At 48.4% G+C, this 26,099-nt stretch overlaps 1 protein-coding gene across 1 annotated transcript; it reads right to left on the bottom strand.

Annotated features, from left to right (window-relative positions):
• Positions 1 to 934: 934 nt before the first annotated feature.
• FXN (frataxin) lies at positions 935 to 24,658 on the bottom strand. Its single transcript, XM_084774069.1, has 5 exons — positions 24,446 to 24,658; positions 21,150 to 21,247; positions 15,195 to 15,315; positions 5,636 to 5,733; positions 935 to 1,233 (listed from the first exon to the last, which is right to left on the bottom strand). Exons 1-5 carry the CDS (start codon positions 24,605 to 24,607, stop codon positions 1,083 to 1,085), a joined length of 630 nt encoding a protein of 209 aa, XP_084630195.1. The 5' UTR covers positions 24,608 to 24,658; the 3' UTR covers positions 935 to 1,082.
• Positions 24,659 to 26,099: the final 1,441 nt, after the last annotated feature.

Here is a 26,099-nt window from a genome sequence, read left to right as displayed (position 1 = left end):
GAGTCCTCATGTTTGTGTGGTGCTTTGTAGATGACATGATCTCTCCAGCTCATTTTTTACCCCTAAACAGGCTTTCTCTGTGTAACAGCCCTGTCCTGGAACTTGCTTCGTAGACCAAGCTGGCCTCAAACTCAGGGGTCTGCCTGCCTCTGCCTCCTGAGTGCTGGGATTAAAGGTGTGTGCCACCATGCTTGGCTTAATTTTCAATTTTTTATGTACACTGATATTTTTCCTGCCTGTATGTGTAAAGGAGACAGATTCCCCTGGATCAGGAGTTACAGACAGTTGTGAGCTGCCATGTGGGTGCTGGGAACTGAACACAGGTCCTCTGGAAGAGCAGAGCCATCTCTCCAGCCCAATTTTCAATTTTTTAAAAGACATCTCAGGTCTGTGTTGTAGCTACTGACTGTGTAGTGACCTCATCTATGGAGCACGGAGGCAACCGCACCCAGGTCCTGGTACCCAGCACAGGTCACAAAGCAAAAAGGTATTTTCAGATGGCTTCTTTTGACATTGCTCTGCTAACGGCTCAGAAGTGTACATATTGGAGTCTTGGGGACACTTAGAAGTTACTCCGTACAGCAGCACTTCAGATACAATGGCCAGTTGGCCTGCTGCTCTTCATGAAACTCTGACAATAAACCCTTCAAAGAACGCAGAGTGGGAACAACTCATTTCTCTCTCTGAGCCCTTTTCCTTTCCATGAGGTTATTAGTACGCATGACGCAAGACATTATGAGGCTGTTACGTCATGCACGCAGAGTGCAAGACATTCTGAGGCTGTTACATCTTGCACACACAGTACAAGATGTTCTGTGGCTGTTATGTCATGCACACATGGTGTGAGACATTCTAACAGACCAGGGTAGGTCTCACGTTGGGGAGACTCCTAACACATCTCTGTAGAAATGAAGAGCCAGATCTGGGGACAGGGTGGGAGGTAACACACTTTTTTTCACAGAGCTGTCACACAGTGTGTGACCGTCCTCAGAGGCAGGCATGGGAAACCAGTCACTCAGCTACAGCAGGAAGCTGGGGGTCTCTGCCTGATAGCTTTTAATGTCTTTGAATGTGGCAGGTGGTCAAGCGCCTTTCCCAGAATAGGCCAACGAAGACAAGTCCAGCTTGGTGTTTAAAGCCTCAGTCAGCTCCCTGGCCAGCAGCTCGTGCAGAGACACGCCATCGTGGGAGTACACCCAGTTCTTCCCTGTCCAGTCATAGCGCTTGGGGCCACTGCAAAACAAGACAAAGGCATGGCAAGTCAGTGAGGGTCCTCTTCAGGAAAGCCACTGCGCTCGGACTAAGTCAATCTACGGATCTATCTATGTATATATATGCATGCATGCCTGTATGTATGTATGTATGTATCTATCTGTCTGTCTTTTTTGTTTTGTTTTTCTTTTTTTAAAAGATTTTATTTATTTATCATGTATATAGTGCTCTGCTTGCATGTATGCCTGCAGGCCAGAAGAGGGCATTAGATCACATTATAGATGGTTGTGAGTCACCATGTGGTTGCTGGGAACTGAACTCAGGACCTTTGGAAGAACAGCGGAACAGTCAGTGCTTTTAACCTCTGAGCCATCTCTCCAGCCCTTGTTTTGTTTTTCAAGACAGGGTTTCTCTTTGCAGCCCCTGCCTTTGACGCTTGAGTGCTGGGACTAACGGTGTGCACTTAACTATCTTTGAAGACAGAGTCCTTACACTGTATCTCAAACCTGGGTCCAGGTGACCTGGATCTCATTTAGCCAAGGCTGGCCTTCAACTTATAGCGCTCTCCTATTTCAGCCTCCTAAGTGCCAGGACTAGAACAATCATATTTGGCTGAACTGGACCTTAAAGGTCCCACGGGGCAGTGGTTAAAAGCTCATTGTCCAGCCTACGACTCTATTGCAAGTGGCAGGAAGCTCATAGGGCAGGGCCTAGTGGTGGCGGTGGCGTGCTGGGTCACTGGCAGTGTGCCTTGAATGGAGATTGTCTCCCTCTGCTTCCAGATGCCAGGGAGCAGCTTCCCTCTACCCCACATTCCCCTGCTTATGTCTCACTGCAGGCCCAAAGGCGACAGGGACTAAAGTGTCTGGCACTGTGAGCCAAAACAAATGCCTCCTCCTTTCAATGGCTAGCTATCAGAATCCACAGAGCTGTCTGCCACCCAGACACTGACTGACTGCAGCTTGATAGTGACACGAGTGAGGTGACCTTCCCCCTTGCCCCTCCAAGACAGGGTTTCTCTATATAATAGCCCTGGCTGTCCTGGAACTCTCTTTGTAGACTAGGCTGGCCTCGAGTTCACAGAGATCTGCCTGAGAGTGCTGGGATTAAAGGCATGCACTATCACACCCAGCTTGAGGTGAACTTTTGATTTCCTCAGTTAGCCGCTTCCTGAGAGCAATTGTGCAGTCCTCTGGAACAGCCCACAGCCTGGCCCCTGTGAATCTACCTGAAGCACATTTCATCTCTTGCTTTTCCTACCAGGTGTCCTGGCTGGGGAGATGGCTCAGCGGGTATGAACATCCCTTGTTCTAGCAGAGAACTGGAGAGCCCGAGTTCGATTCCCAGTGTCCACACGGCTCTTCACAAGGATCTCTAAGCCTGGTTTCAGTGGATGCAATCAGAAATCCCAGAAGAAGAAAAAACAAAACAAAAACAACAACAACAACAACCAAAAAAACAATCAATGTACAGAAAAGGAACAACTACCAGGTGTGCTAACAGGACACCTCGTTTGGGGAATGATGGTCATTTTGCACCACTGATGTCATTTGTGCCTGACCTACACTATTATGTCACCACTAACTGTCTAGGCCCCAAAACCCCAATGACCCTGAAAGACTATTACCGGCCTCTCCTAGCCTTGGCCACCACCTGTGCCATTATTAAAACCTTCACTGGGAGTCAGGCATGGTGGCACATGCCTTTAATCACAGCAGTCAGGAGGCAGAGGCAGGTGGACCTCTCTGTGAGTTCAAGGCCAGCATGGTATATAAAGTGGGTTCCAGGACAGCCATGGCTGCATACAGAGGGACCCCGTCTGTCTGGAAAAAGCTAAAAAAGAAAAGAAAGCCAAGCCAAAACAATAACTACTCGCTGGGCATGGTGGTATAGCCTTTAATCCCAGCACTTGGTAGACAAAGGCTGGCCTGGTCTAGACAGTGAGTTCCAGGCCAGCCAGGGATACAAGGTAAGACCCTGCCTCAAAACCTAAACCAAACTAAACCAAACTTCCTTCTTTCAACAGGGTCTCATGTAGCCCGAGCTAGCCTCGAACTCCTTATTTTGCCAAGGATAACCCTCAACTACTGATTTTCTTGCCTTTACCTCTCAAGAGTTGGGATTTCTGGCATGCTCCATAGTATCTAGCTACAAATGTTTTTTTCTTTATTAAAAATTAAATCTGTGAATCTGGAGCTTCATCAGTGTGTCCCCGTATATGATCGTTATCTGTTGCTGCGTCTCCTCTATTTCTAGGCCAGGAGAAGAAGGACTTTGGGGTGTGGTTTTTTACTACCTCCTAATAGTGCCACCTTGAAGAACAGTGGCTCACTGGGAGTTTCGTAGATCACTGGGATGTGTCCCCAAAAGGGAGTGTGGGACCCTGTCTAATCTCTGTTTCCCAACTGGAGAGGACACATTGCTGCTACACAAGCTCCCATCACGGTGTGCCACTGTACAAGAGGCTACACCAGTGTCCCTTGCATCCCTTCAATCTTGGACCCTGAACCTCCAAAACTGTGAGATAAGCCAACCTTTTCCCTTGAAAAGTAACTTGTCTCAGGTAGTTAGTTGTAGCAACGTGAAGCTGATTAATACACAGTACTGTGGGCAAATCTGTAGCTGTTTCTTGTCAAGATTTGTTATTCCAGACATACAAGACCCATGCCTCAAAGTCTACCTCCTCATGGCCTGGGGAACAGCGCAGATACAGTAACAGGTAATGATGGTATATGGGGACACCCTGATGACGGTGACAGAGAACCCTGAGAGGTCACGAACTGGGACACCCACGGCCACCTAGAATACTCCAGAGAACTTTCAAAGCCGGGCTAGAAGAGCAAGGATAAAGCTCAAAGATAGACAGTGCTTGAGGAGTCCCAGCATGTGCAATGCATCTGCTAGATCCCCAACACCACAAACCCAAGAGAGGCCCGAGGTGAAGTGGGAAGGCAGTCCCCTGGGGGCAGAGGGAAGACACGGGAAGGATCATTGTAGGTGTAAATGTATGGAGGCTTTTAACATTGCCAACCAAATGCTGGAGCTTAGGCATGTGCCAACAGTATAGTGCGAAGGGCAAATGAATGTGCGGGGCTTCTGTTAAAAGGGCAGAAACCTCTGAACACAAAGTATCCAGCCACACGAAAACCAAACCAAAGCAAAGGAAAGCAACAGACATTTTTTGGTCCTGCATCCCAGCCCTGCTGTCAGGTAACCAGGTACAGTTTGAACAGTTCAAGATCCCTCCACATTGCCCATGGCTCTGAGCCTTCAGTATGTCTTCTTCTAGCCAGGCGTGGTGGCGCACGCCTTTAATCCCAGCACTTGGTAGGTACAGGCAGATGGATTGCTGTGAGTTCGAGGTCAGCCTGGTCTACAAAGCAAGTCCAGGACAGCCAAGGCTACATAGAGAAACTCTCTCTTGAAAAACAAAAACAAAACAAAACAAAACAAAATTTCTTTGTCAGTGGTGCTGCAGAGTCTTAGCAAGTTTAGTGTGAAGACTCTCTCTGTGGGCATCTCTGCCATCTCCAGACCACGTCAGGAGCAGCTGTATGCTCAGCAGTAAGATCTTAGTTCTGAGACCCAGGCTGCCTGGAGGTGTACCCAGCTATTCCTTCAGCTGCGGACACATCGAAAGGGCAGGCAAGAGCGTGGGGGTCCTGGAGTTGCTGCTAAAAGTCACTGTCCCCCTTCCACAGAGCCTGAGCCCAATTCTGCCAACAGAATTACTGAGACCTTCAAAATAGGCCAGGAGTTAAAGTTTAACTAATTTTGAGGACAAAGTACAAGTTGCCTCTCTCTTTCCCTTCTGTTTTAGGAATTGAATCCGGGGTGTATAGATTAGTGCTAGCACTCCACCACAGAGATACACCCCCAGCCTTCAAAGTCGCATTAATTTTTAAAAAAAATCCCATGTATGTGTCACCATATCTAACAAAAGTGGCTTATATATATATCCCTGCCTGGCCTGGGACTCACTAGGACCAGGTTGGTCTACTCACTTTTGCAACAGGGTCTTCCATGATAGCTAGCTCAGACTAGCATTTGAACTGGCTATGTAGCAAGGCTGGCCTTGAATTACTGCCTCTGCCTCCTGAGCGCTGAGACTATGCACATGTAACACTAAGCCTGGCAAAGGTATCCTTGTCAAGGATGAGCCAGTGATTTTTCTTTAATAGAGAAAAACTGTCTGGGCCAGGTTCGGAAAAGTATTTGTTTCAGGTCCTGTCAGCACCCTGATGCCAGAGGGTAGCAACCAAGTCATCAATGGGGAGAAGAGTTCATCTAGAAGCGCACCTTCCTGCTGAGGCAGACAGCTGGAAAGCCGTGGCAAAGCCAGTGACGGACACACCCTCAGATGGTCCCCAAGACTGCATTCCCAATGAGAACACTCTTTACAGATCTTGACTTCTGAACATACCTGCAGGGAGAAGATAACCAGATTTGCTTGTTTGGGGTCTGCTTGTTGATCACGTAGGTCCCTAGATCCCCGCCCAGCTTAACGGTGAGCACGCCGCCCTAGGGGGTCAGGAAGAAGAAAGTGTGAAGAAAATAAGATTAATTATATCACACACATATATGTATTTGTTCATATTTCAATGTCTTTCATGTATCTAAGGATATAACACACCATTAAGAAATGGGGGCTGGGCTGGGTGTGGCGGTGCATGCCTTTAATCCCAGCACTTGGGAGGCAGAGGCCAGCCTGGTCTACAAAGCAAGTCCAGGACAGCCAAGGCTAACCAGAGAAACTCTCTCTTGAAAAATAAACAACAACAACAACAACAAACAGACAAACAAAACAAAAAAAGAAAAGAAAAAAGAAATGGGGGCTGCATGGGAGAGAGCCAACCCCTAACAGGATTAAATGTTACTCTGCTATGCTTGCAGACGGGAGCCTAGCACAACTGTCCTCTGAATGGTTCCACCCAGCAGGGGATTGAAATAAATGCAGAGACTCACAGGCAAACATTGGGTGGAACGCAGGGACTCTTGTGCAAGTGTGTGTGTGTGTGTGTGTGTGTGTGTGTGTGTGTGTGTGTGTGTGTGTAGGGGGGTGGTAGAAGAATCCAGAGGAGACAGGAACTCTACAAGAAGACCAACAGAGCCAACTAACCAGGACCCAGGGGTGCTTGGGGAGACTGAGGCACCAACCAAGGACCGGGCGTGGATTGGACCTAGAGTCCCTACACAGCTGAAGTTGATAGGCAGCTCGGTCTTCATGTATGTCCTCTACTAAGGGGCGTGGGGCTGACTCTGACATGGGCTCTGTTGCCTGCTGTTCGATCACCTCCCCCTGGTGAGGGCACAGGGCAAGATCGTGAACTCAGTCCTAATGGAACTTGATGTGCTAGGGTGGGGCCAACGAGGGGTCTCCCCCTTTCTGAGGAGTAGGGGGAGGGGGGACGGGGGAAGAGGATGGGAAGGTGGGATGGGGAGGAGAGGAGGGAGTGGGCTACAATAGAGACATAAAGTGTATTAAAAATAATAAAATAAAATGTGAGCCAGGCGTGGTGGCGCACGCCTTTAATCCCAGAACTCAGGAGGCAGAGGCAGGCGGATTGCTGTGAGTTCGAGGCCAGCCTGGTCTACAAAGTGAATCAAGGACAGCCAGGGCTACACACAAAAAAAACCCTGTCTGGAAAATTAAATTAAATAAAATGCGGGCTGGGGATGCAGCACACTGGCAGTACATGTTGAGGCATTTGGGTCCAGTGCTTGGCACCCAAACAAACAAAAATCTGCACTCAAAGCTAGGAGCTTATATAGTAAAAACATTACTCCCAGGATCACAATGGGTCAGTGTTGATGAATTATTAATAAGGGTGGCAGAGAAGGCCCAGAAGGAGAGAGAGGAGGAGGGAGGAAGAGGGAGCGCACCAGCACGGGTTAACATGAGCTAGAAGCACGTGGCTGGGAGGAGCTTGCTCTGAAGACTGGCATGGTGGAGAGCAGCAGCCCGGATGGAAAACATGTGCAAGCATTTATGGGGGACTTGGCTGGGAAGCAGACAAGATAGCTTAGGGGATTACTATCTGTCCAGCATAGTGCATTAAGGCTTATTAAAAATCTAACAAGTTTCAGCCGGGAAGTGGTGGCGCATGCCTTTAATCCCAGCACTTGGGAGGCAGAGGCAGGTGGATCTCTGTGAGTTTGAGGCCAGCCTGGACAGCCAAGGCTACACAGAGAAACCCTGTCTTGAAAAACTAAAACTAAAAACAAAACAAAAACAAAAAACAAAAAAACCCCCAAAACCTAACAAGTTTCTGTGTCTTTTATTTATATAATAGCATGATAAGGAAAAACTGCTGATTTAATTAATATTAATAGGATAATTAATTCATCTACATATGCCTTAAATTATATAAATCAATATTAAATATTAATAAACCACCAAGTGCCCTTGGAGGCCAGAAGACACACAGGACGCCCTGCAGCTGGAGATACAGGGTCCGTGAGCCACCTGATGTGATGTGTGTGACGTGGGTGCTGAGATTTAAACTCAGACTCTCAGATGGAGTAGCAAGTGCTTAACCACCGAGCCATCTCCACGGCCACCCGAGTGGATCAACCCTAATACCACTTGAAGCTCATAGTGCTTTCTCTCTGCCTGTGTGGTTGCCAAGAAAAGAAAGGCTACGGGTCCCTGAGATCTCAGCAATGGGACCGCTAGGTTGCTGCTGTCCGCGCCAGCCATATGTACAAATGCAGACTAAACTCTCATAGCGTCTGCCCAAGAGTTAAGAGCTGACAAGCCCATTATGAAAACATAGAAAGAAAGAGGGTGTGCTGGTAAAATCTGTATGTAATGTCAGTGTTTGGGAGGCTGAGGTGGGAGATTTTGAGTTTGAGGCCAGCAGGCTGCACAACAAAATGCTACACAGAAAAAGAAAGAATAAAGCAAACACGCCACCTTGTTTGTCATAGAAGAGCAGGCGGAGCAGCCCCAGCCTACCTGCATTATTTTCAGACCCTTCCCAGGCATCCGACGAGTGCTCGGAGACCCCATAAGGCTTTATTTTCCTCTAAAAAGCCTTGCATTCTCAGAAGACTAGCCAGTCCATTTTTGCCCAATAAACGAACATTTAAAATGGAAAACACTGAACAAAGGAGCCCTTCACTCTCAAGGGTTTAGTCTCTCTAGAATGGCAGATATGAAATAAAGGGCTAGGAACTTAGTGTACCCTACAAGTGCCCCGCGTTCCCTCTAGAGAGCAGGTGGGAGCCTCTCGCTGCCCAGATGCACCAAGGCCTTTCTCTGTGCTCTGTGACGTGCTCATCCAATCAGGAGTCTTGGAATGATTCTCTCAGCGCAGCCTTAGATATACAGCCAGCCATTAAAAAAAAAACGCTGAGGCTGGGACCAATAACAATGTAACTTATAGGCCGGGAGGGGGCACTAGTGAGCTCTCTGCTCTCTGAGATTATATTTGTGCCTCAGTTTCCCAAGTACCAGCCAGGCATGTGCCACTATGCTCTGGTTCTTTCTTTCTCTTCTTCTTCTTTTAAAAAAATATTTATTTATTTTATATGAATGCCCTATCTGCATGTATACCTGCAGGCCAGAAGAGGGTATCAGATCACATTAAAGATGGTCATGAGCCTCCATGTGGTTGCCGGGAATTGAACTCAGGACCTCTGGAAGAGCAGATAATGCTCTTAACCTCTGAGCCATCTCTCCAGCCCCCTTCCTCCTCCTCCTCCTCTTCTTCTTTAGCTTTTCGAGACAGGGTTTCTCTGTGTAGCCTTGGCTGTCCTGGACTCGCTTTGTAGAGCAGGCTGGCCTCGAACTCTGCCTTCCTGAGTGCTGGGATTATAGGCATGCACCACCACACCAGGCTTCTTCTCCCCCCCCCCCTTTTTTTTTCTTTTCTTCCCAGCACTCGGGAGAGAGAAGCAGGCAGACCTCTGAGTTCGAGGTCAGCCTGGTTTACAAAGTGAGTCCAAGACAGCCAAGGGTACACAGAAAAACTATCTCTAAAAATGAAATCAAACCAAACTTTTTTTTCTGATTAAAAGAAAACAAGTAACAAACAAACAAAAGCCCCAAAATAGGGCCGAGGCTGTGGCTCCACTGGGAGATATACAATTCAAGGCTTGGACCACCAGGCTTTGTTAGCCCAGGTCTCCAGGTGGTAGAAGAGTATAAATTCAAGGTCATCCTTGGCTACATTTGAGGCCAGCCTGGGCAACATGAAGCACTATCCAAAAAAATCCAAGCTACACCAAACCAAACCCTAAACCTGATAGGGACGTTGGGCACACAGACAGAATAACCACAGCAAGACCCTCAGTAGACTCACTACAGCCTGCCTGATGCTGTGCCCCTTTAATATAATATAGTTCCTCATGTTGTGGTGAACCTCAACCATACTGTTATTTTTATCACTACTTCATAACTGCAATTTTACTACTGCTACGAACCACAATGCATTTTTGGAGATAAGAGATTTGTTTTTTGTTTTTGTTTTTGTTTTTTTTGAGACAGGGTTTCTCTGTGTAGTCTTGGCTTTTTAGACCAGGCTGTCCTCAAACCCACAGCGATCCACCTGCCTCTGCCTCCTGTGTGCTGGGATTAAAGGCATGTGCCACCACCACCCAGCAGGAATAGAGATTTATCAAAAGGGTTGTGACCCACAGGTTGAGAACCTTTGACTTGAAACCCAGTGTGTGCCAGGATCTGTGTTTGGACCCATGTGGAAACTGTTTTCAACTAGATCATAGCTGTGGAGGTAAGAATCACTATCTCACTTTTACAAAGGAGGCTTGGGATGGTAAAAAACAAAACAAAATATTAGTGACCAGCAGAGTTGACCTGAGATGCAGTGTTGTCTGGGCTCACAAACACTGTTTTTCTGGTTGTAGGCAACCCCCTCACCCTCCTGAACCTTCATTCTCAGCTGCTAGCTTATACATTCTCTCTTTTTGTTTTGTTTTTTCGAGACAGGGTTTCTCTGTATATATCCTTGGCTGTCCTGGACTCACTTTGTAGGCCAGACTGGCCTCGAACTCAGAGATCCGCCTGCCTCTGCCTTCCGAGTGCTGGGATTAAAGGCGTGCGCCACCATGCCCGGCCATTCTCTCTTTTATCTTTGAAAAAACACATTAAATTTGCCCGTAACTAAGATACACAGGACAATAGTATTGAGTTCATTCACACTGTTGCTCTAGAGCCATTCAGAAACATCTCCAGCTTGCAAAACTGAAAGTCTGCACATATTCAGTGTTAACTCCCCCCAAGCACTGTTTTCATCAGATGTTGACTCTCCCCACCCCACTGCAGCAGGTCCAGAGCATGTGGCTCTTGACCCCACCGTACAGTTTCAGGCTTCCCACTATGGGCTATCAGATTCGGTGAAACCATACACTCATCTCTGACTTAACCTATCCATGGGCAATAACTGTCCGTGTGTTCCACCCTACACGCTGAGGCCTGAAGGTCCAGCACAAATGCCAAGGACTGCCTAGCTCTCCAGAAGTGACTTCCAAGTCCACACTCCTTCCTGGCCAGCCTGGGTCCTGCACAAGTCCTGTCACTCTGGTCTGGCTCCCAACATCTGGTTTACCTGCTCTGAGACTTCTCAACTACATTTGTACCTGGACCCTACTATAGTTAGTGACTGACTACATAGGGACTCTTAACCACTGCATCCTCAATTTATTCTTTATGATCCCCAATCTTTGGAGGGATCCCTAGTGTATATTATTTAAACAGATGTGTGCTCCAAAATAAAAAACAACCAAGCAAAAAACTAGCCACATGAGACCTAGTTCCACAATGCTTAAGCTGTCTTTTAGCGTCTTCCCTGACGTCCCTCTTGCTCCAGGATTTGTTGCAGAGGCCTCTGGGAAGGTTATCTGGGACTCTCTACTTCGCAGAGCCAATACCTGAGGCTTCTCCTGCTTGGAACTATTTCAGCATCGGTTTGTGTGTGAAGGAGCCTGTTGTCCCCTGGCCCTCACTTCCACTATTTTGAGTCCCTAAGAGGAGGTGATCTGTGGCCAGACTCAGTCAGCACCTATATGCTTCCACCCAAACGCAGGATGGGTGTAAAAGTATTATCATATTTTCCAGTGTATAAGGTGACTTGGCATATAAAAGGACCTCCAACTTTTCCAGGTAAAATACAGAGTTAGGAATATACTCACTGTATAAGACTACCCCTCTTCCAATACACACACAGCAGACTCGGGCATGTGTCTATTTGCAGGCAGGCCACAGACAGCCAGGCTCTTTATTAAATACCAGCAGATAGCCAGTGCCAGCCTACACTGCCCCTTTAAGGTGTGCTCCACACTCAACCAAAGACACACAGGCCTCTGAAAGACACACAGCCCTCTGAGTCGAATGGATGGGCTCTGGTGGACAGCCAATCCACTTTCACGTTCTCCTCCTTGAGGTACAGGAAGATGTGTGTAGCTTGTTGCTCCTGCTTCATACTCTCCACACAGAGCAGGGAATCGGCCACGGTACACCCCACTATATGTGCAGGACACATGAAGCCAGGGGAAGCAAGCTGCAGGTAAGTATCTGGCGTATAAGACAACCTTCGACTTTGCCATGGATTTTTCGGGTGGGGGTGGTTTAACAAGTCACCTTATATGCCAGAAAATATGGTATATTTGTGGATGAATGAACCAGTAGATAAACAGTGACCAAGGGGGCCCTGTGGTACTATCTGCCAAAGTGAAGGGCAGGGTTGCCAAGGCAGAGATCACAAAGCTCAGTTCCTTTTACCAGCCAGGCTACTGTAGTTAGAATCTTCCCCCCGGACTTTTAGCTATTCCCATGACTAGTGACAGGAGGGAATAAAGCAGCTGTTATGCTGGCTTACCAGGGGCTTTAAGATGTTTAGAACTGTCTGCAGGCTGGGCATGGTGGCGCACACCTTTATCCCAGCACTCAGGGAGGCAGAGGCAGGTGGATCTCTGTGAGTTCAAGGCCGACCTGGTCTACAAAGTGAGTCTAGGACAGCCAAGGCTACATAGAAAAACACTGTCTCTAACAAACAAAAAGCCAAAACAATACAAAGACACACACAAAGAACCCGAAATAAACAAAACCAAAAAACTGTAAGTTTTGGGGCTGGAGAGATGGCTCAGAGGTTAAGAGCACTGGCTGTTCTTCCAAAGGTCCTGTGTTCGATTCCCAGCAACCACATGGTGGCTCACAACCATCTATAATGTGATCTGGTGCCCTCTCTGGCATCTAGGCATACATGTAGGCAGAATAGTGTATAAATAATAAACAAATAAATCTTTTAAAAAAAAACCTGTAAGTTTTTAGTTCCCTACTATTACTCTTTGGGAGTGTGGGTAGGGTACACTTACAGTCAGGGGAGGGGACAGTATGACTCAGACTTTCCTTGCTGTGACAAATATTTGAGAAAACACAAGGAAAGATCCACGCTGCTCCTAGTTTCCAAGTTTTCAGTCTATGGCTGGCTGCGCTGTTTCTGGGCTGTGGCACGGCGTGGTGCCCCCACGGTAGGAGGATGTAGCGGGGGAGCTGCTCCTCATGGCAGCCAGGAAGCAGAGGGGAAAGAGGGCGGGGACAAGGCACACCACCAGTGACCTGTTTCCTGCGACCTCCTCAGCCCCTCCCCCACCCTTCACTATTCCCTCAGTAGTCCACACAGTTATCAATCCTGCATCGAATCAATTCTTCAGTTAGACCAGGGGCCTCGGGATCCAGTCACCTCCCAGGGACACCTGCAGCTGGGAACCTGGCCTTTAACACATGATTCAAGTCACAATGAAGAGAAACAAAACAGGAAGCAATTGCTAAGGTACAGTGACCAATTGGAGGAGACTCTCGCACCAACCGACCAATCAGAGGAGAACCAGTCCCAGCGGGCCAGGCACACTGAATGGTGCTAGTGAAGATGAAGCCTGCCCCTGCAGAAACCAAACCTACAAAGACTGTTGTCACCTGGTCGCCCATAGAAGTAGAGACGGATAGGCACATGGGAGATGTCATGTTGAGCCAAGTACCTTCACATACACTTGTCTTCTCATTAAGGAATAGAAATAATGAAATTGGAAGTTTTTTTTTAATTAACCGTTTTCTCCCTATCACTTTGACAGCCATCTGTCTCCAAAATCCTACAATTTACTCCAAAATGCACACTTCATGACATTTCCTGGTATTAATGAGTTGCTGTCAAGAGGATTAACCTCTGCCCGGATTGGGAATGTGCTGGTGATGGGATGGGTAAGAAAAGGAGGAGACATTTTTCTCCCAATGCTAAAAGCCTAGGCAGACCAGAGCTTAGACTGCCACCTGGTGGCCAGCGTGTAAACTTCCCTAGGTTCCCGGTGGCTGGGGTATGCTGCCTTCATCCAATTCAGAAGTTCTCAGCCACAGGTTAGAATTACAGGGAAGGTCTGCAAATCCAGTTCCTCACCGAAAGGCACATTTCACACTATTAAATCAGAATTTCCAGGGGCTGGACTCAAGGATGCACATGAGAATTCCGGGTGAGTCAGGCCGTGGTGGCGCATGCTTTTAGTATTAATGGATCTCTCCTGGCCAACCTGGTCTACAGAGTACCAGGACAGCCAGGGTTTCATAGAGAGATCCTTGTCTCAATAAAGAAACAAGGAAGCAAACAAACAAAAATAAAAACCGCAGAACGGGCTGCTTCTTACAGGAGGACATAGCTCTCATATGGAGTCTGGACGTTCCTGGGCAATTGTGCCTGAGTAGGGACAAGCGCTGAGCTCGGGGCTTCCCACAGGGACACTGCCCGGCTGCATACTGGAGAATGTTTTTATTCTTCAGTCCTGGGGATTGAACCCAGGGCTTCTCCCATGCTGGGTTAACGGCTCTTCCCTTAACTGAGCTACCCACCCACACCCTGGGAATCTGTCCTTAAACAGGAGAGGCTAAGAGATACAGTGACTTACTTGCTCAAAGTCCCTGACAGATCTGGGCTGTCACAAGAGTCCTGTCACATATTCCTACTACAGTCTATGCTGTGGGACAGGTACAGCTGCTGGAGGCTAGTCCTTTTTAATTAAGTTATCATTATTCTGAATGTGTGTGTGTGTCCATGTCACTCCCACGGCATGGTGTGAAGTCCCTTTCTCCTCCTGCCTGCACGTGGGTGTGAGGATGGCACTGGGGTTATCAGGTTTGGAGGCAGCAGCTTTACCCACTGAGCCCTCCTCAAGCCCCCCTCCCCCACCCCATTTTTTTGAGACAGGATATCACTCTGTAGCCCTGGCTAGTCTGGACCTCATGATGTAGACCAGGCTAGCTCTGAACATTCAGTGGCCCTCCTGCATCTACTCTAGAGTATAGGGTTACAGCTGTGCCCCACCAGGCCTGCCTGCAGGGCATTCTTTGTTTTAGTCAGTTACAGTTAATTGTGTGTATGAACCCCGCCCCCCATGATCTCTGTGTAGCCCTGGCTGTCCTGGAACTGGCTCTGGAGAACAGGTTGGTCTTGAACTCACAGAGATCCTCCTGCCTCTGTCTCCTGAAGGCTGGGAATAAAGGCATGTGCCACCACCAGTTGTTTTTATTTTAAAATGCAGGTTCATCTGTAGCCTGGGCTCTCTTCAGCCTTGCTACCTTGCTGAGATGACCTTGAATTTCTAACCCTCCTGCCTCTACCTCCTGAGTACTAGGGTTACAGGGACATGCTTCCATGTTTCACTTTACAAGCTGCTGGGGATTGAACCCAAGACTTTGCAGATGTCAGGAAGCATTCTACCAACCGAACTACATCTCCCGCCTAAGTTACAGTTTTGTGGTTGTTGGTTTAGTTTGGTTTTTCGAGACAGGGTCTCTCTGTTGTAGCCTTGGTTGTCCTAGACTCCATTTGTAGACCAGGCTGGCCTCCAACTCACAGCGATCCACATGCCTCTGCCTCCAAGAGTGCTGGTTTTAAAGGCGTGCGCCACCACACCCGGCCTATAAGTTAGTTTTTAAGGAAAAAAAAAAACAGAAAATAAAGAAAGCCAAGAGGTACCCCAAAGGAGACATCGTAGTCTTCCAGGGTATAGGGCTTGTCTGCAAGGTCTTCAAAGAACTCTGCCAGGGCGTCCAGCGTCTCCTCGGCCAGTCTTTCATAAGCCGTCTCATCTAGAGAGCTGCAGAAGGAAAGAAACCCACCAGGGCACCGTCACCGACCACACAATCATAACACATGGATACATACAAATGGAACGAAAATGCTCTCCAGCAGAAGTAACCAGCTAGCAACCCGGACTGTGAGAATCAAAACTCTAAGGGCCTCGACAGCCCTGCTCCGCCAGCCACCCCGCCCCGCTCTGCTTCTCCAAGACTCTTTTCCGGTTGGCATAAGATAACTCATCTCCCTTTACTTTCCTTTGTCTTGAGACAGGATCTGGCTAGGTAGCTCTGAGAGGTCTAAACACACAGCAGCACTCGGCTTGCCTCAGCCCCAACGGTGTCGACCCTGCAGCCTAGCTTATTCATTTGCTTTCCATTTATATAAAAATTCAGTTTTAAAATGAGGATTGAGTTTATATCATTTTTTTAATGATTTATTTTTATTTTAGGTGCATGGTATTTTGCCTGCATGTATGTCTACTTGAGGGTGTCACCTCTCTTGGAACTAGAGTCGCAGACAGCTGTGAGCTGCCATGTGGGTGCTGGGAATTGAACCCGGGTCCTCTGGCAGAGCAGCCAGTGCTCTTAACTGCTGAACTATGTCTTCAGCCACTTATTTATTTATTTAGGTTTTTTTTTTTTTTTTGAGAAAGGGTTTCTCTTTCAGCCCCTTATTTATATTTTTAAGTGGATGGAAAATATCTAGCATGTACAGAGCAAGAACTTTACGTTGCATGAAAGAAGTAGGGAGAAGTGGCCTCTTTTCCAGATGACGACTACCCTGGGGCATCTGCATCTACCGAGCCTTTTCTGTGTTCTGGACTATTTTCAAATTTCAAAAATATAAGGATGAAGTACCTTGTTTGTTTTTCTCTGAGACAAGGTCTTCCTAGGTAGCTCAGACTGGGTTTGAGTTTATGATCCTCCTGCCTCAGTTTTCCAAACAGCTGTGATTAAAGGTGTGTACGACAATGTCTAGTTCACCATATTTTCTTTATTTCATGCATCTGCTTTTCCTGGCACTGAGGTTGTTTTTATTTATTTTGTTACTAAAGTTTCATTGGGCAAGACACAAAGTGAGAAAAACATGTTTTTGTGTGTGTGTGTGTGTGGGGTGTGTGTGTGTGTGTGTGTGTGTGTATAAAAATGAACTAATCCAGAATACAAATCAATAAAGAGTCTAATAGGAAAATGGATAAAACACTTGTACAGATTTCATAAAAGATAGCTAAGTGGCCACCGAGCATGTAAAAAGGTTAACTTGCCTAACACTTTAAAAAGAATATTAACAAATATTCATGAAAGAGATATGTCATAAAACACACAGGACGAGGGGCAAGCAGGGCTTCCTGATGCTGCTGATGGGCAAGCCAGAGACCAGTCACTTTGGAAAACCACTGGGCAGTACCCACAGAAGTTAAGCAGATGCGCGGGCTGTGACCCTTCAGGCCCCCTCTTGGGAGCAGGCACAACAGGAATACACTCCTAGTGCCACCAAAGGACATGCATTGTTTTAGCATGGTTAGGCTGAAGCTATCTCATAGCACTAAACTGGAAAATGCCCGGGAGACATTTTCCAGAAACAGGAGACAAGAATTTCACTGAGCTCCAGCTACGGACCACCACCTGACAACACAGAATTGTCTAAGACCCTGAGAGCAATATGGACGGATGTCACAAATAAGACAGTGATGGGATGGAGCCTCATAGAAACATACTGATACTCAGCCACACAGCCTGTGTATAGAGTAAACAATCATGCAAGTGAAGTCAGGTTGCTGCAAATCAGAGCGACAGTTACAGCAAAGGGTTACAACTTGAGGGAGCAGCGCGCCTGCCCATACGCAGGCTACCCGTAGTCTCTCTTCTAATTTGAAGATTTACTTATTTTATAGCATGTGTATGGGTGTTTGCTTGCATGTATGCATGTGCATGTGTGCGCCTGGTGTCTGCAGAAGCCAGAAGAGGGAATCAGATCCCATGGAATTAGATTATGGATGATGTGAGCTGCCACGTGGGTTCTAGGAACAGAACCAGGGTCCTCTGCAAGGGCTGCAAGTGCTCTTAACCACTGAGCCATCTCTTTAGCCCTTGGTATTCTATTTCTCGGCCTGGGACTGATTTCATAGTTACATATCCCCCCCCCCCCCCCCCCCGGTCTCTCTCTCAGTAGCTCACAACTCAGCTCTTAGAAAATTATGCAGCTGAAACTTATGGAACATTTCTCTACAAATACTGTTTGCCAATTTTTGTTTTATTTTATTTTTTTAGTTTTTCGAGACAGGGTTTCTCTGTGTAGCCTTGGCTGTCTTGGGCTCACTCTGTAGACCAGGCTGGCCTTGAACTCACAGAGATTTGCTTGCCTCTGCCTTCCCAAGTGCTGGGATTACAGGTGTGTACCACCACGCCCAGCAACTTTTATTTTTAATTAAAAAAATTTTTTTTGAGATAGGCTTTCACTGTGTAGTGTAGGTTGACCCTCCTGCTCCTGCTTGCTGACAGACTGCAGGAATGCACCATCAAAATCTAGCCTATTTTTCTAATCTAAAACAATGCTGTAGCAGGGCATGGTATACCCATAATCCCAGCTGACACAGTCCTTGGGGCTGAGGCAGGAGGGTTATGAGTTCAAAGCCAGCCTGGGCTATACAGAGAGACTCAGTCTAAACAGACACCCACCCCCTCTCCCCAATTCCTTAAGCACTGCTATGAACCCACAGAGAGGAGTTAATAGAAGGTGCTGGGAGCAGGGGCGGGGAGAGATGGACTGACTTAAGTGCACAAAGGCTCTTTCTGCAGTATCAAACATGTCCTGGAATTAGTGGTGACAGTTGTAGAAGCCTGAATACAAACACTTCCAAGGACTTCAATGACATCTGAATTAGGGTAATAAAACTACTGGGAAGTGGCTCAGCGGGAGGTATGAGCGAACCAAGTGTAAGGGCCTTGGTTCCCCAACAACAAAACGAAGGCCCATCCTGCTGTACCAGTCTTTCTTCTGTGGGCTCCTGTGCTCCCGTGAGGGTATATACATAGTCATGAGATGGTCACTGGGCAGCGCCAGTACCCGAGAGCCCAGGGATCTACAGTGAGACACCAGTGGCTGCTGGGTGCTAGTGGCATCTGATCCATCTTCTATCTAGCCCATTCCCTTCCCAGGGCACAATAGGGACAGGCTATGGGATTGACCAGAGTGCTAGGAGTTGCTGTCTAAACACAGTGGCTGATCTGATAGGCTGTGGTGGACATTTTGAGGGTAAAATGGAGTGAAGAGAGGTGGGTTGGGGTGTCTTGAGGAACTAAGAACAGTAGGAATACTCTTTCTAAAAAATAAGTGCATTTATTCCTTATTTATTTATTTTGGTTTTTTGTTGAGACAGGGTTTCTCTGTGTAACCTTGGCTATCCTGGACTCCCTTTGTAGACCAGGCTGGCCTTGAACTCAGGTCAATTCGCCTGCCTCTGTCTCCCGACTGCTGGGATTAAAGGCGTGTGCCATCACGCCCGGCTTATTCCTTATTTATTAGAACATGTGTGTGCACGTGCCGTGGCTTGCATGTGGAGGAAGAGACAAGTGTGTGTTCCCCCTTTCTATGTGTTCCGCAGATCAAGCTCAGGTTGCCAGGCTTGCACAGGAAATGCCTTTCCCCAGGCGCCATCTTGCTAGCCCAGGTGGAATATTCTTCTGTTTGGTGACTTTTTGCTGCTTTAGTAGGTGCAAACAGTGAGCCAGGAGGCCACTGGAAGGAACTAAATGGAACTTTGGGTTTAACAGATGCTGAAGTTGGAAGAATCCAAGGGAGAATCTAAGCCTTGGAACATAGAAGCCTTCTGGTAAGCCAAAACTCTGTGTGTGTGTGTGTGTGTGTGTGTGTGTGTGTGTGTGTGTGTGTGTGTGTTGTGTAGGTGTATGTGTGAGATGAGGTAGAGGGAGTGTGACTGTTGCACCAAATATGGTGGTTTGAATGACAAAATGGCTTCCATAGAGTCATAGGAAATAATATTAATGGAAGTGTGGCCCTGTTGGAGGAAGTGTGTCATAGGGCTGGGGGTGGGATTTGAGGGTTCAGATGCCCAAGGCAGGTCCAGTATGTCTGTCTTCCTGCTGCCTGTGGATCCAGTTGTGGAACTCTCAGCTGCTTCCCTAGCACCTGGTCTGCCTGCACGCCGCCATGCTTCCTGCCATGATGATAATGGCTAGACCTCCAAACTGTGAGCCAGCCCCAGTTAAATGGGGGCTTCTTCCTTTATAAGAGTTGCCATGGTCATGGTGTCTCTTCACAGCAATAACGTCCTAACTAAGACACCAACCAAATTAAAAGTATTATGAATACTGCTGAACATGACTTGGGGAACTTGCCCTTCATGCAGAGAGCTGGGCATGGGGGATACAAAGGAGTAAGGCAGCTGGACTCTTGCAGGTAGGAAGACATTTGAATAAGGGTTTGGCATACTGGGCGGAGAGTAAGTAAGCCAAGAGCCTCTTAGGTGTTTTGAGGAAAAGCCATTACAAAGAAGAGTCTGTGCCGGGTGTGGTGGCACATGCCTTTAATGCTAGCACTTGGGAGTCAGAGGCAGGAGGATCTTTATGAGTTCAAGCCAGCCTGCTCTACAAAGAATAGCCAGGACAGTCAAGGCTGTTACATCGAGAAATCCTGTCTCAAAAAACCAACCAACCAACCAAAGAAAAGAGTCTGGCCTAAAAGAACTCACTGGACCCTTAAAACAGTCTGTGGAAGCAGAGTGTTGTCATCAGACAGTGGGTTCTGCTGGCTGCTTGCCTCTAAGGAGAGCGCGCTTCCCACTGCCTTCCTTACATCTGAAAGGATGATGAGCAAGGGGCCCCACCCTAGTCTGGGGCAGGGATTCCTGGTCTGCAGGGCAGAGCTTGCCCTAGGTTGCCGAGCAGATATCCACTGTTGGCAAGGCTGCCATGAGGATAATCAAGCAGCAAAGGGGTAAACTGAGGCAGTGGTGGTGATGCCATGGGGAATCCACTGCGCTTTTTTGAAGACACTTGCTAGCTTTTGTTTCTAGTTTCCTTATCCACCTGAGCTTGGTCCACGGGAACCAGAGTGAGAGACAAGCGCCATTTTTAGCCCTTCCATGCTTCCAACTCTTCCTACCAAATGGATAGGTGGGCAGGATGATCTAACCTGGACAACAAACTGTGAGATAAGGGCTAGCCTGGAGGCGGGAGGCAGGCTCTCTAACTTGTGTCACGGTGGAAAACTAACTTTGAACAGCCTGGAGAGGCATTGCCTTTGAGAGCTATTTGTTTTAGATGACCTTCCACATAGGACGCTGGACCCTAAGTAGCCAACAGTAGGGATGAACTAAAGGAAGCCTGGGAAGTCCACCCAGTAACATAATTCACTAACATGGTTGTTAGTGTTTTGAATAGGTTTGGTCCTCATAGACTCATGTGTTTGAAGGCTTGGCCATATGGAGTGGAACTATGAGGAGGTGTGGCCTTGTTGGAGGAAGTGTGGCTCTGTGAGGTGGGCTCAGAGGGCTCAGGGCTCAGGCTCTGCCCAGTGTGGAAGATAGTCTCTTCCGGGCTGCCTTCAGGAGATGGTGGATCAAGATGTGGAACTCTAGGCTCCTCCAGGACCTGGTCTGCCTGCACACTGCCATGCTTGCTTCCCTTTATAAGAGTAGCCGTGGTCATGGTGTCTCTTCACAGCCATCAAATGATCATGGAGATGATGGTAGACGCTTAGTGATATAGAAGGATGTCACTCGGAGCTGTTCCCAGGGAGAAATGTTTCTATATGAGGAGAGAGGGAGGAGGAGAGAGGAAGGAAAGGGAGAAGAAGGCATGCCTGAGGTGGAAGGCGTTTTCATCTCACCTTGGGTTGTCCAATGTCCCCGAGTTCCTTAAATGTACGACGCAGACACTCTGCTCTTTGATGTTCAGAATCTGATCAGGGCAGCGGAGGTTCAAACTCTAAAAGCCAAAGTTAGAGACACTAATTACCCACATCTTAGTCTGCTCTGATCCAGTCTACACGGTTTACAGGTGGGTGCGTCTCTATGGACAGTATTCCCCGCACAGCATCTCAGGAGCAGGAATGAGGAATTGCCCCCAGCCTCCACGTTTTTCTGGGGCTCCCCCACTCTCTGCTAAGCTTTCGCCTTCTGACAGGACAGTCATGAGACACAGGGAGCTCTCTGAATTTAAGATAAAACAAAATCTGGTCCTCAGTTGCTGTGGTGGTTTGAATAGGAACGGCCCCCATAGGTTCCCGTGTTTGAATGCTTTGTCACCAGGGAGTGAAACTATTAGGAGGTGTGGCCTTGTTGGAGTGGGCGTGGCCTTGCTGGAGGAACCTTGTCACTAGGGGAGTCTCAGAAGCTCAAGTCAGGCCCATGTCTCACTCTCTTCCTGCTGCCTGCTGATCCGGATGTAGAACTCTCTACTACCTCTCCAGCAGCATGTCTGCCTGCGTGCCGCCATGCTTCCCACCATGATGAGAATGGACTAAACCTCTGAACTATATATAAGCCAACCCCAATGAAATGTCTGGCCATGGTGTCAATTCCCAGCAAAAGAACACTAAGACAGTTGTGTTGGCTGCTTCTTAAGCGGCTATGGCTATGTAGCACCAGACAGACCATCTCCCCAGGGTGGTGCTATGGCAAGCTGATCAGGAGATTTGGTGGCTTACCAGAAACAGGGAAGCATGCCAGTGCGCCTAGAATTTGACTAAAGGGGGTGGGGGTGGGGGGGGGGAGAAGCATCTAAAAATGGCAAGAGGCTGAAGTCCAGAAAAGAGCTGTCTGGCTGAGTCTGATGGAGCCTCTCAGCAGGGGGTGACCTGTTGCTTTTTCTTAGTCCTTAACTGCTGGGCACCGGGCAATGGCATGTGTGTGGATTATGACCAGATGAGACTGGGTAAAGTGTCAGAGAGAAGCGTAGTAGGTATTAGCTGAGGTGGCAGGCGTGTGGGGTGGGGTGGGGAAAGGTGATGGAGTGCGGCTGAGGTGACCACAGGGCCTGTAAAGCAATCTTCATGACTTTTTTCTGGCAAGGCAAGAAGTTTTAAAAAGATTTACAGCATCAAAATGACACACGAGTTGCCCATGCAAAGGGTCGGAGACGGCGGTGAGCTCAGAAAAGAGGAGGCAGAGCATCACAGCTGGAAGTGAGCGGAGAGGTAGGACAAGGGAGGCAGCACGCTCCAAAAGATGAGGCTCTGAAGGGGTGACAACAGTCTTGATAACCACTGCTCCAGCTACCACATGCCCTACAGGAGTTGCTCTCTCTTTTTTAAAAAAAATTGTTTATTTATTTTATGTATATGAGCGCTCTATTTGCATGTACACCTGCAGGCCAGAAGAGAGCATTAGATCCCAGTATAGACGGTTGTGAGTCACCATGTGGCTTCTGGGTATTGAACTCGGGACCTCTGGAAGAGCAGACAGTGTTCTTAATTGTTGAGTCATCTCTCCAGCCCCCCTAGAGTAGTCTCTGTCTGCCTGGCACTGCACTGTCTTTAGCTTAATGGACTCACGGAGTCTATTCTTCGTCATCATTCTCAAAATCTGTGTGTGTGTGTATGGATGAATACAACGTGTGTGCAGGTACCCTTTGAGCGACAAGAGGGCACCTGATTTCCTTGAACTGGAGTTACAGAAGGTTGTAAGCTGCCTTCTGTGGGTGGCTAGGAATCAAACCCAGGTCCTCAGTGTTCTTAAATGCTGAGCCATCTCTCCAGCTACTCCGTTATCATCACCATCAGGAGCGGGTGGCCCTATAAAGTTCCTAGAGGGACACAGGTGCGGTCCCTGCAAGTCTCAGGGTCATAACCATCAAATGATTGATGTATAATCTTGTTTGGTATGCGCTTCTGTTTAAAGACACGTCATTTAACATATATTATCGATTCATTAATTTTGAACTTGGAGCAATAGCACTTATCCTGCTGGAGTGAAGCATATCGCACACACATTTTCTTTGTAAGGTGTGTCACAATCTCACCATGCTTACTATGGCTCTAGGCTTGGGGACCACTTTCAAACAACAAAGACCAACAAGTACATCAATGTGACAACACATGTGACAGTGGAAGCAGGCTGGGAAGCAGAACAGGGCAGAAAACACCTGGGGAAAAGTGTTTGAGAAAGTGGGGGTCCCGGGTCCTGCCCTTCAAATCCTGGCTGTTTCTCTCTGGCAGTCGCCTTTCTGTTTGCTTTTAAACTTTCTTTTCCAGTGTTAAGGAAAGAACCCAGGACTTCTAGAAGGCTAAGTGACTACCCCAACATGAGCTACACGGCTAGCCTTATTTTGTTTTGTTTTTTAATCTTAAGGACAGAATCTCACGTATCCTAGGCTGAGTTTGAACCTACAGACGATACTAGCCCTCAGCCTAACTCCATCTTCGTCCACAGCTCTCCCTTTCCTAAAATGCTCTTCCAGCTCCCTTCTTTGGCATCTACCACATGCCTCTCTGGGAAGCCTCTTTATCCCACTGCCACCCTTTGGGTCATCTTTTCAAGTCGTGGAGTAACGAACTTATCTGAAGTGATACGGCCTTTGTGAATGTAGTTTAACTCTCCCGCCCAAATCGCAAATTAGGTGTTACCCTTTAATCTCTCCGGAACAGAAAGCCAAGCCCTGTCCCCCAGGAGCTAGGGTTCCCCAAGGTCACAGGGCTCCCTAGAGCCGCGGAGTCAGAATGTGGAACCGAGGTCTCAACACTTTCCAAAAGCTGGAGTCTAGGGCCCTGCTGGTACCCCTGTGACTCCCTGTGAAGCCAGTTGGGGTACACAGCCAATTCTAGGCTAGCCCTGCTAGTCCCACACCACGAAAAAGGCAACCGGCTCACGGAAACCGTGATTCTGCGTGCTACTTTCGGTGCAAGCACAGTAATAAACACGCCTTGGCTGCACTCGCTGAACACGGCTGTGTTCATTACTGAAACTTGTCTTTTCAAAGGAATAGACCAGCTTCAAGACGGCACAGACCCCCCTGGGCACTCACGCCCACAGCCGAACACGGAAGCCCGCGCAAACGCCGCGCCTGCCCTGTCCCCCCGCGCGCGTCCTCCCAGTGCGTCCCGGCGCGTGCGCGCTGCGCGTCCCCGCCCGTAGGGGCGGGCGCGGCCTGCGCTCCGGTGTGCGGCCCCGCGGCGCGCGTACTCACGGCTTGGCGGATGGCGCAAGCCGCGTTGGTTGTGACGTGTAGGCGTCGGCGGCCGCAGGCTCCGACCGGCTCCCTCCCGCGCGGGGTCCCGGCCGAGGCCGAGGCCCGGGACGCCGTCCAGGGCAGCAGGCCCGCGGCTGTGCGCCTTCCGAGCGCCCACATGCTGCTCCGGCTCGGCGGCCGCTCCACCCCGCGCGAGCGCTCGGTGGCGCCACCTGGTGGCCGTGCCCTGCAAACGCCGCGGCTGGACTCCTCCGCGCAGGTCCAGCACCGCACGGTGATACATTTTCTGTGCCAAATTCGGAGCGCATCTTCGAGCTTATTTACTAATAACCATTTTACAGAGTGACCGTGGGCGATTCTAGAGATACGCTGAACAAAATAACCTTCCTTTAAAAAACTTAGTTCTAACAGCTACATCTGCCCGACAATTTTAAATTCCGCGTCTCTTAAGCACTACAAGTACCAGGCTGATTGGATGGAGGAGGCCACGCCCAGCTGAGGAGCTATTGGCTGCTGATGGATGAGGGCGGGTCAGTTTTCTTCTGGGACAGCTTTTGATAGGCTGTCCTTGATCCAGTAGGTGGTCCCACACCCCGGCATCTACTGGGTGCGGACTCAGGGTTAACAACAACAACAACAACAACAACAACAACAACAACAACAACAACGTACCTGAGGCGTGGTGTGGCAAATTTTTAATCCCGCACTTGGGAGGTAGAGGCAGGCAGATGGAGTTTGAGACCAGCGTGGTCTACATAGTGGTGGGTGGTTCTGTAGGAGTTGGCAGTGGCACGTGGGTTTGATCAAAAACACACTGCATATATGTATGGATTCTGAAACAACAATAGGAATAATGACGTAACCAGCTGCCTCTTGGATGAAGAATAGTCAGGACTGATGATTGGGTCTCCTTGTAGCTTCATTTCAGCAGCTCCGTCAGCTTCCTCACACCGCCAGCAGCTAGCTCTTCGGGCTTGTGCGTTAGTTTGAGGAGTCTGGGGTTGCCACTGTGAGGATGCCTAGAACTAACTCACTGGCGTTCAAGGAGTCAAGACAGAGAGAGGCATCTTTTACCTTTGAGGGTCTCAGGAAGTGTTGAGTGACGGGAACAGCACAGGCGTTAAGAACATCCTTCATGTGCTACCTGACCTTGGGAGAGCATTGCTTCTGGTTTTCTACAGAAAGCCTCCCTGTGACCTCAAAGGAAAGCACGATTTGTAGTGACTGCTAATACTACCCCGCCCTCCCGCAGCTAATTTTCAGATATGGAATTGGAGGCCCAGACATTGTAAGTGACAAGTCCCTGACTGAAGAAGGAGAGCTAGCATCCAGGCCTCCTGATTTCCGGCCCATAGGGCTGCTACACCTACCACCTTAGAAAAGAAGTTTTTCTTAGTTTCAACATTGCAGCTCTAATTGGCTCTGCTGGGATCATGTACCCATCCATGGAAGCAAATATTCTGCGTAAGAATGCAGACAATGGTGGCACACGCCTTTAATCCCAGCACTCGGGAGGCAGAGGCGGGTGGATCACTGTGAGTTCGAGGCCAGCCTGGTCTACAAAGTGAGTCTAGGACAGCCAAGACTACACAGAGAGACCCTGTTTTGAAAAAAAAAAAAAAGAATGCAGACAATGTTACTGGTCAGTGTC

Source organism: Acomys minous (assembly GCF_964271855.1).
Source record: "Acomys minous genome assembly, chromosome: 2".
Classification (NCBI taxonomy): domain Eukaryota; kingdom Metazoa; phylum Chordata; class Mammalia; order Rodentia; family Muridae; genus Acomys; species Acomys minous.
This window is presented reverse-complemented; position numbering and strand designations above follow the sequence as displayed.

Coding starts and splice junctions, on each gene's coding strand:
- FXN (XM_084774069.1), bottom strand. CDS start 24,607: ATGTGGGCGCTCGGAAGGCGCACAGCCGCGGGCCTGCTGCCCTGGACG. Junction 5,734..15,194: donor ACTACGATGTCTCCTTTGGG/GTACCTCTTGGC, acceptor CTGACCCCCTAG/GGCGGCGTGCTCACCGTTAA. Junction 1,234..5,635: donor TGGTTATCTTCTCCCTGCAG/GTATGTTCAGAA, acceptor CTTGTTTTGCAG/TGGCCCCAAGCGCTATGACT.